General features: G+C 38.7%; 2 protein-coding genes across 3 annotated transcripts in view; both read right to left on the reverse strand.

The window, feature by feature from the left end:
• The window catches only part of LOC139765953 (uncharacterized), a 49,904-nt gene extending 45,041 nt beyond the window's left edge, over nt 1-4,863 (reverse strand). The window contains exon 1 of the mRNA XM_071693960.1: nt 4,727-4,863. The gene's annotated coding sequence lies outside the window, so the exon portion shown is untranslated. The remainder of the gene's footprint in view (nt 1-4,726) is intronic.
• Nucleotides 4,864-6,966: 2,103 nt separating this feature from the next.
• Nucleotides 6,967-10,912, reverse strand: part of LOC139765954 (monoglyceride lipase-like) — a 72,264-nt gene continuing 68,318 nt past the window's right edge. For both annotated transcript variants that reach the window (XM_071693962.1, XM_071693963.1), the window contains exon 7: nt 6,967-9,837. In XM_071693962.1, the coding sequence (XP_071550063.1) occupies nt 9,724-9,837 (114 nt within the window). In that variant the 3' untranslated portion in view covers nt 6,967-9,723. The remainder of the gene's footprint in view (nt 9,838-10,912) is intronic.

Consider the following 10,912-nt stretch of genomic DNA (forward strand, 5'->3'; position numbering starts at 1 on the left):
TGAGGGAGTCCCCCAGAGACTGAGGTCAAGAAACTATGAGAATGGTCAAACCACAGCTGCTGTTAAAACATTACCCCATACGTGTCAGGGGCGGGCGGCGGGATAGCAGCATGGAACACGACGGATGAACGACTATGATCCAAATATTCAGTTTAATACGTCCATTTGCCTTCCAGACAAAAGTACGTGAGATATGACAATACACAACTATGCATCAATTCTATAAACGATGAAATATACGGTACACATTGTATCAATAAACGGAACAACATGGACCTGAAATTTGTTTTCATTACACTATCTTGGATCAGTGCTCTTCTCTGCATCCCTCTATATGTCATTCGAGCTTTAGTGAACGCTACAGTCGCTGATTGGATAACACCGATTAGTTCAATGTGGCTCAACATCGAACTGCCAGTGCTAACTCGTCAGACGCCCGCGGAATTCTATTTATCGTAATTCATTTATCTATCATCATCCATCGACCAAATTCTATGAAAGAGTCCTGGTGTTAAGCAGCCTTGGGCTAAGATTAATGTAATGAAATGCAAGATCCAGGCGGAATATCTGTCACTTTCGAAGTCACCTCTGCCGTGTCTCGTCCAATACTTAAGAAGGATACAAAAAAAAATTGTACTGCTGTTATTTCCGCTACGCAAGAACAAACAATGTGGTGCAACATGTGTCGCACTCTGATAATTATGATGTCGTAGGGAGCCAAGGCAGGCCTGGCCAGTGTGACCTGACGTGACCAGCCACCAATTCACACACCGTCGCTATCTCGCTCAGGTCGGCGGGCCGTGTGAGGCAACCGTGGCATGTTGTTCCATGGATCATGACCCGTCCCACCACCACAATGAGGCTCATCATCACCACTTACGTTGGGGGAGAGGGGGGGTCCCAACACCTAGGCCCCCAAGCACAGGTGGCTTCTACTGGAGGGATGGACGATGGGGTCCGGACTGAGACGCTGTATACCACACCAACCACGTCAGAGCATCGACCTTACATCAACCCGGCCACCTGCACAACACTACACACACTACAGAAGACGGCAGATGATAAGGAATCCGAAACCGTAAGTAATGGGAGCGTCGTCCATACAGAGGACAGCCTTCCCCTGGGTGAAGGAGGACCGGAATGCACGCACCTCCCTAACTATAAGGACAGTATCATACGTGAACACAAACCCTTTGTTCCAAATGATGAAGAGCAACCTGGGAGGAGGCTGTGACAGGGACGGGAACTAAGATTTTATGGTAAATTTCATCAATTCCAGACTGGTGACCCATGTGGGAAGCGAGTGTAAGGCGCTGGTCGCGAGGAACCGAGGTTGACATTCTTCCTTCCAACACAAAATATTAAAGAATTAGTTTTCCCGATGTAGAATGACTCTGTAACCAAGAGTCAGGGTTGCAGTCATTGTTCAAGGCGGGAGGAGGTAGGGCTGATGAGGGAGAGGTGGGAGTCACCAACCATGAAGGAGTCACACAGGTCCTGAGCTACTGAGATGTGACTGATGTATACGAGAGAGAGAGAGAGAGAGAGAGAGAGAGAGAGAGAGAGAGAGAGAGAGAGAGAGAGAGAGAGAGAGAGAGAGAGAGAGAGAGAGAGAGGACTACGATGACTTCGTCCAAACGCCGCCATGCTGGGGAAAATCCAGTACTTCCGCCGATCGAGAATTACTGCAATGTTTTTCCCGAAGGGTGTCAGCCTCCAGCAGGAAGCTCTTCCCTAACTAACTTGAGGCGTTTGTGTGAACGTAAAACATCGTATCACCCGCTGAACACTTGACGAACCTATCGGTTAAAATCTAGTCAAACTCTGTTCCATGTATACACGAAGGGTACTTGAGGAACACTGCATTAATAGAAACTTTCAGTTGTATACCTTATCTTGTCACCCATGATCAACTTATCGTCATTAATGAGAATTTAAACACGGCCACGGGAGACACCTAGCCAGACCTGCCGGCCAACATTCCCCAGGCTACATCATAAATCATCCTCCAATTAATCCGTGACATTGTGGCTGTTCCCCCGACGATCGTATCGTAGTGGTCCTCAGTAATCCTGGATCATGACCGGGGGTGCCCGCCCCCTAGCCACCCCGCCCCGCCCATACCTCTACACACATACAAAAACACACCATAGTAACGTAGGGCCAGTAGGCTATGTTATCCACTATATTGTGACACAAGATAACTATACAGTCTGCTGCTGCTTTCCCTTCCGTGTGCTGGGGAGGGTAAAGGACGGTGACTCAGGGCTAGCCCTCAGTGGGGTCTGGGCGGACATAGGGCAAACCCCAGGACAGGAACGGGGCGGGGCCCAGCCCTCATTCCGACACTCGGGAATTATTGGGGATAATCTCCCTACCAACCCACTTCCGACAGCCAGCTAACCCCCGTCATCCACTTACCCTTGAGCAAGATGGTACGACCGTTGAGCACGGCGGTACGACCCTTGAGCAGAGACAGTACGACCTTGGAGTACGACGGTGCGATCCTCGAGTAAAACGGTATGACCCTTGAGCTTAAAACGTACGATCCTTATACGACCAACATTCGTCAGCGATGTAGCTGAAACCGTCGGGCTTGATGACTACAGGTCTATTTCCATGTCACCGAGGCTCTGCTGCTGACAAATACATGTTTAATCGTTTCCCTTTCTTGTGCCACAGTATCGGTGGACTGGCGGACTTACCCTGCAGCAGAACATTCGTGGCAAATCATCGCCAAATGCTACACACTTCTCTCCTGACGACCCCCTCCCCCCAGAAAATCAAGAATAAAGATTTCTAATATATATTAGAAAATCAGACGGTCCAGCGGGAATCGTTATAGCTCTAAAAAAAATCATTTATTAATTTCGAATTTGCAACAAATGATACACGTCACAATCTTGAAAACTTCACCCTTTACTTGGGAAGAGGAGGGTGGGGAGTTGAATACATTAATTCATGAGGAGGGGGGGCGGGATGTGGTTAGATCTCAGAGTATAAGTTCATATGTGAGGCTGAACTTCAACCAGGGGCCCACATCGGTGGCCATCGCTGGCGCTGTCCTAGGCTATCACCACCAGCTTAGCTAATCCTTAACCAAGAAAGAAATCTCAGGTATTTAACGTGTATTTCCCACAGGGAAGGAACCATTACTATTGTAATGAGGAGAGAGTGACTCTTGTGGATCATGACTGTCGGCTCATTTGTCTGTATTTGTGTGTGTTGTGCTGCCAGGTCATCAATCATGGCGAGAGACCCGTCTGTCACGATACAGCTCAGGTCAGGCCAACACCAGCCCCTCACCCGTCCACATGGGACACGTCACGCCTTCATCTCCTCCTCTCCATCGTACATGATTATCTTTTTTTTTTCCTCATTCCTCAGAGTCATTCACAATGCTGTGTCGCCCTCACTGCTGGCGTCACATACTCCACCAACCTAGCAACACTTGTGAGTACCCTCGTTTCACTATTACCAACCAAATGATCGTGAGACGAATTCAGTAGTAAGTCGTCTTCAGCTAATGGCTAATTAGCACTTAAGTAGACAGACACGGACGCGCATCTGTGTTCAGGACATGTCTTACACATGAGACGTTTAATGTCTTCACTGTAGTTATATATCATAAGTGACAATATCATTTACATTTCAGGAGGACAGGACTTTCCAATTCGTTCATTTACAAGAGAAATAGTTATATGTTACTATCGTTACAACTTACGATTTCCATTCTCACAGCTAATGACGTTTCTGTGGTTACATGTTTAAATATTTTACGAAATCACGTTAAATCACTGGGTGATGTTATTCATATAATAAAAACAATCCAAACTCCAGAAGTGTACCAAAGGAAAGCGTATTAAAGTCGTCTGGCCAAAACCTTAAGCAGGTAGGTGCCTAGATCGATCGCCTCAGTTCCACCTCACGTGCAGTACACATACCGGCCCCAGTCTCTACTATACTTCACAATCCACAGGAATAAATCCCATCTTCCTAAGACTATATAAATATCTTGTCACAAAATCAGTTTGCTTATCTTTGCGATTATATAACCCATTATACTAACACTCATTCCCACAACTGAGCAAGAACATATATCAATCTTAAAAAAAAAATCTTTCTGAGGAAGACATTGATTTTGCTGTTTTGTCTTTTTTTCTCTTTCTTCAAAAATCAAGGTTTAGCGCCATACCTAAATTTTGGTGGTCGACTGACTTAATACTTGGTTGGTATGCATCTTTCGTCATTAAGCCCAAAATCTTATATTTGGGCTGCCGTTCCTTCCATCTCAATGAATCAAGACGAAACTACTCTCGAAATACCATTCCACAAACCCCATACCATAAATGGTAAATCTGACATGTGGGTTACCTCTATAATCCTACTGGCACTAAAATTCATTAAGGATATTTCATCAACCAGTTTTCGTTAATCAACCATTTTCGACTTTGGTCTGCCATTACTAGCCTACCATGTTTCAACCAATGATACAAGGTTACAACTCGAGTGCAAATTCACCTTTGGCGGGGCTGTATCACGAGGAAAACAGGCTATTTAAAGAAATCTCGAAAGAAGTTCCCATTTTCCTAATACTATCAGGAAGAAACGCAGCTTGGGGTAACGTTCATTTGAAAAAGTTTGAAAAAAGATACAACTGTTTCACTCTTTTAAGAAGTGTAATAAAGTCAGTTATACGTAAACTGTGATAATCTCTAAGCCTTACCTTGCTGGAATTTGAAAAGCCGCCTTAGGCACATCAGGAGCTCCCATGATACAGGCATGTCTGTATTTTTGAGTCATGCCATATCCTGTGCAATACAATAGTAGAACTAACGGCCGTATACTTCTAGGTGCTAAGAGTACTATAACAGCGGACACAAAAAGTTAAAAACAGTCCTTTGTAGGAGAAACATCACTGTAGCAACTTCCTGCTTCACGTTTGTTGCATGTTTACAAACACAAGACAATCTATATTGTACAGTTTGTTTCTATCACTAAAATCTACTATAGTTTCATATGCAACATAAATAATTCATTCCTGTGTATTTTCCTTTGAATCATAGTAGACTTCTTTTCAGGACTATTACTAAATTTCTTTAGTCTTGCTGCTCAACGTATTTGTTATTGCGGATACTGGCCAACATCAGGTGCGACGTGCTACTCATTAACCGACTGGTATCATGTAACCAAAACTCTTGAGATACTTAAAATATACAAAAGAGAGATGATATGTAATTTTACTACAATCTCATTTTTTTTTCAAATCATACAATCCATGTATTTATCTATCTGCAAGTAATAATATAGCCGGTGGACAGTCACGACAACGAGGATGTATCATTGTCGGTAGGATGAAAAGAGGACTCTCGCCCCAAAGGAGCCCATCTTATCCTGCTCCCACAGGACGTGTTATGTCGAACCTGCGGGATCCCCGTAAATGGTTCCAAAGTGTAAAATACTATTTCTATGAATATTACTTACGACATTAATAATTCAATGGAAATTTAAAGGTTATTTGATTGTAAGTGAAACACTTTAAGGGAATAGTACCCATAATAGACCCACCGAACTTCCCCTAATCACTTGAAATTTATAATGATCAATGTTGTAGTTGATATATACCTGTGTTAATGGTTTTTACCGAGTTATTTCATATAATGGACAGTTTTCTAATTTTTTTTTCATACTTGGTCGCCGTTTCTCGCGTTAGAATGTTCGGTATACTCAAAAGATTATTTATTTTATAGTCTGCAATTTACCACAATTTTCTGTTAGCAATACAAAAATATTCATTACACTGTAATTGCATATCCTGATGTCGTGGAGAACAGACTTTACCCAGATTACGATAAACATACGGTGACTTAAGTATTGCTTCTAGAGCAATAACCCGATCACATGGGATATATTTGGATGAAACTTTTCGCTGGAACTTAACCAAGAAAGAAAATAAGAATTAATCCTGAAGTTTTATTCACCCCCCCCAAAAAAAAAAAATCATCCCAGTCAGTGTATTTTAACTGCTTTTTATTCCCATTTCTACTAGGACTTCCCTCATTTAGTTCTTTGATAAAAAAAACTTCACTGGTGTGGTGAATTTCTGTAGTCATTATCTGACCCATAATATTTCAAGGTCTCATTCCATTTTGTTTGCTTCTATTCATTTGTCCTGTTTTCTATTCCTGCCAATATTCATTCACACCATCTTCTTTCCCATATTTTTGTTTCAGTGTCGATTGTCTTTTTCTTCCCTTTCTGTGATGTTGCTGTTCTCTGTTGCAACTTGTTTAAACATTTTCCTCATATTCCATTGTTATTAGATGTTTAAATTGATATTGTCCTTTATCTTACACCTTTAATCATTCGCAATTTCTGTTTCGGCTAGGTTTTGCTGTTGCAAGAACATACATTCATCTCTCCCATCTACATAAATGAAATATGTCATAAATTCAGTATACTGCTAAAAAGAGAGAGAGAGAGAGAGAGAGAGAGAGAGAGAGAGAGAGAGAGAGAGAGAGAGAGAGAGAGAGAGAGAGAGAGCTGAAAAATGAAGGCACATCTTTTCTGTACATGATTGCCTCTCCCACCTTAGTGAGATAGTGTCAGGAACATATGAACAATGGCCTCATTTAAACACATACATACAAGCATTCATGGATGATGTACCCAAACTCTAATCATAGTTTACCTTGATTAAAATATATGCCTGGTATTGCCCGCTGACAGCACGTTACTCTCTTACAAACCTCACGTCTAGTTTATTTCAGCTTGTGCATACTTCCTACCTCTGCAAAGATGTTTTAAAAAACAAAAGTATGAAAGAAGTTGAGAAACATGAGCAAAGAGTAAGGGTGAGCGAAAACTGGTGATGATAATGTTGTAAATGGTGTGGTACACTGAAAACACATAATTGCCTCTCTAATCAACAGAGCTTTTATAAGTTTGGAAAATAAAAGGTTCTAATGATACTAATAAATTTTACAGTCATATGATTATACTGGAAACATTCCTTCAAGGATTTTTTTATATCACAAAGGAAGATTATGCATCGTAAGGTGACAAAATTAAAGAAAACGAGTGAAAAAAATATACATAGGCAATTACTTATTAAAAATTAATATTCTTTAAGTACAGAAAAATGCATTTTCAAATTCACAAAAAAAGTACCTTAAACATAAACATTGCTGTGCTCTTTAGCATAAATATCTTTGTCTTTTACTCCTATTTTCATAGCATAAGGAACTGATGATTGAGCACTAATTCATTTATGTTTGTGTGTGCCAGATATAAAAAGAGTAAGGAAGTGGGTAGGTGGATTTAAAATAATGCAGTCATGAGACAACACACACCAAGACAAGCTACTAAGGCTCTAATTATATAAATTTTTTAAACTACACCTGCTTATTTAACACAAACAAACTAAAGTATAGAAACAAATGAAAGTAAAAGCACTGACAACTTCTAAATATATAATATGGATCAATTATTCTCAGAATGTTTTGCTTTGTACTTGAATTATAATGAGTGTGAGAGAGAGAAAAGTACAGTGCTTTACAAGTATTCTCAAAGGTAGAAACATTTGCTGCAACACCTAACATGTACTTTATATGCAACACATATACTTATAATTAATATAATACTGAAAACATCTGAATTTGTCTGTCTTATATAGACTGCTTTCCAACTATTTCTAACCTAACTATATCCTTGACATAAATGTCTCCATATTCCTATAATCACTGATATTATGGTATAATCTTTTATGTATATTGATTCTGAAAAAAAACCCACTTATTTACATTTCTTGCATCACACTAAAAACACACTATTCAGTTATGTGTCTATACATGACTTGAAGAACTGCAGTCCACCTGTTCTTCAATAGAAAGCATCAAAACCTATAAATTTCAGCTATCTGTTCTAGCCTATAATTTGTATACATACTGTATGTAAATTCATGACTATCAAATGATGCTAAATCATGTTTATTAATGATCTATTAAATTTTTAGATATCACTGAACCTACTGTAGCCCTTCAAAATCTAGTGCTTACGTCTGATATCCTTTTGACGTATGTGCTGCTCGGCTCAAGTTATCTAACATAATCACCCATTATGTTCATAAGAGTAGTTGCATCTTTATACAATAATTTCAGTGTTCTTCACTGCATACATGTACTGTACCACTGCAATCTGAGCCTAAATTACTTCCTCAAATCAATGAGAGGTAATACATATCATTATCATAAGAAACATATCAAAATATTCTGGTAACTGTAACTAAAAGATTCACATTATATTCTAAAAGATAGTGCACTAGTTTGGGAAAGTCCTGAAATGCTATTACATATTCCACTTATGCTTCCTCTCTCACATTTCTATGGATGCTTTCTTCATTATCTTAAGCAGAGATATCCATAGTTTCATAGTTTTTTAAATCTATTTAGTTATTTAATTTCTCCACATCTCAATTATGAGGAAAACATATTAAATTAGAATTTCTCAAGCTTACAAGAAATATACATCAAGAAATGAAACAATGCTACACAAACACATATTCGTACCTTTGTGCTCAATATGTGGCTCCAATATGTACACATCTATTAAATGTTTCAAACAGGAAAAATGCTTCAATTTATTCTACTTAAAAGAGATGGAGAGTTAACTTTTAAGTCAAGAATTACTGCTCATTTTAAATGTTACAGTACTAGCAAATCATGTGTTCTAGTGATTTTGTTCTACAATTCTACTCACTTGTTTTATAAGTGCCACTATCAGCATTATCCTGCAGTGCTCACTTGGATTACTGTAAAAAAGCAATGGGTAGTAAACTGCCATACCCCATGTTTTATGACTTATAAAAAGAATACTGAAATCCATATAGTTTTCAGTTTAATAACTAATATGCATCAACAAACAATCATCTTCCTTGATCTTCTTGCATGCCATGATTCTTTAAACAGAGACTTCCATATTTCTGAAAGTAACTAGTCACATTTATGCTCAAGTTGCATGTGATGAGGTAGTGCAAAAACGTATCTTTGATGTAAGAAATTCTAGTATGTAAAACTTCAAAACAACCAATTCTTTATGAGAATAATATTCTAATAGTATTCTGAAAGGATAAAAACACTTCTTTCTCTTATATCAAAACAAAGAAAAATGAAACAGTGTAAATACATAGATATATTTCAAAAGCAGCAAAGCAGATCTTACAAGGAGAAAAATTAATGCATTCTATTAACTTTTCACACAATTTGTGAAGAACTTTTTTCTATAGGATTTCATGTAACACCTTGTTTTGAGTACATTTTTAAGAGTAGGTCTATTTGCCATTATCATAAATTTTCCTGTCTATAAGTATTTAATTATACTGAAGATCCTAGGTCTACATATTTATATTTCCAAACTCTTCTGGGCAGTGTGCTTAAACATTCTCAATTAAAAACTCTTTACATAGCTTTGGATATAAAGTACTATCTTATCAAGAGAGTTCACTATTTTCATACACCCACTTAACATATATTGCTGTATAATTGTTTTGATATCAAAATAATGCAATACTGGTCTTATCATCATAAAACTAACAAGATAATATATTCAATATGTACAAATTTTGCATACTGCAATATTCACTGCAATTATTATCTACATAATGTACAGTTGCATCACACTATATATAAAGATATATCATAATGACATCCTAACCCATACCCAAGCTCACTTTTTGCTTGAGGACACCCGGGCAATAATCCAGTCGACTGTATCCTGAAGTGCTTCATGCCGTATCTCAGGTAACTCCAAGTACAGGTGGTGAAATGCCTCCGGGAAAATCTGTGTGTTTAAAGACAAAATGTGTTTATTCTAGTGCAGTGAAATGTGCTACATGGGTTCATTTGTGCTGTGGCATACATGAATCATCTTTACCATCTGGCTGTTTGGAGATCATCCAAACAACATGGTGATCTATACCTAACAGGTTCACTGGGCCAAAAACAGTAGATACGAAGGGCATATGGATAAGAGATATCTTTTACATAACTAAGAGAGTATTGGCTTTCCTTTGCTCAACAGTCCTTAACATCCTATTGACAAGATTGTTCACACATTAACAAATGATGATTATAACTTTTGCACAACAGTGTTCATATCAATGAGCTCTTCTTTATTCTTTTTTTAATGTCAAAGGCTTCAATCAAGGACTGAGCTCCTCATAGAGGCCACACCTTGTCTGAGATCTAAAATGCATCAAAGAAACAGCGCAGAAAGGAAAACAGATAAGAATGCAAAAGAAAATGGATAGCTTGCCTTTTGGAAAAGGGAAAGTCAAGGTTGTTAGCAATCTTAAAGATGGTCTAATTTTCTCCAGTGAATATATGGAAGAGAATACCACTTAAACAAAAACAGTCTGCCTCCTACCAAGTGCATGAGAGGCACACAGCTCCAGTTGGAGAAGGCACTTTGACCAGAAACAGTTACTACCTCAGCCAAGATATTCTCAACTACTGTCAAAAGCCTTCATAGCAAGTTTCAGAAATTCATTTACAGCATCAGAGGTTTGCTAATAAAAAATATTGCAAAGCTGCGTGATGCTACATGACATAGCATTTGGAGAAATAATCAGTTTTGCTAGTTTGTGCCTGCTATTCTAACTTGGGTAGTAACTGGTGGTCAGTTTAGCGCATCAAACAACACTGAGACAATGGCAAGGTCTGCATTTATTTAACAAATTTTAGGATTTATTGGTCTTGATGACTGCTAATAAGTGTGGGAAACACACATTGATCATATGCCTCTTAAAGACCAGAATGGGAATCTTGGGTGATGGGTATTTTCTGAAGTGGATTTTGTAAGTCTCTGGTGGTTCCTGTTTGAGGAAAGAAATATATACAATGCTCAATCCTCATGT

Source organism: Panulirus ornatus, chromosome 56, assembly GCF_036320965.1.
Source record: "Panulirus ornatus isolate Po-2019 chromosome 56, ASM3632096v1, whole genome shotgun sequence".
Classification (NCBI taxonomy): domain Eukaryota; kingdom Metazoa; phylum Arthropoda; class Malacostraca; order Decapoda; family Palinuridae; genus Panulirus; species Panulirus ornatus.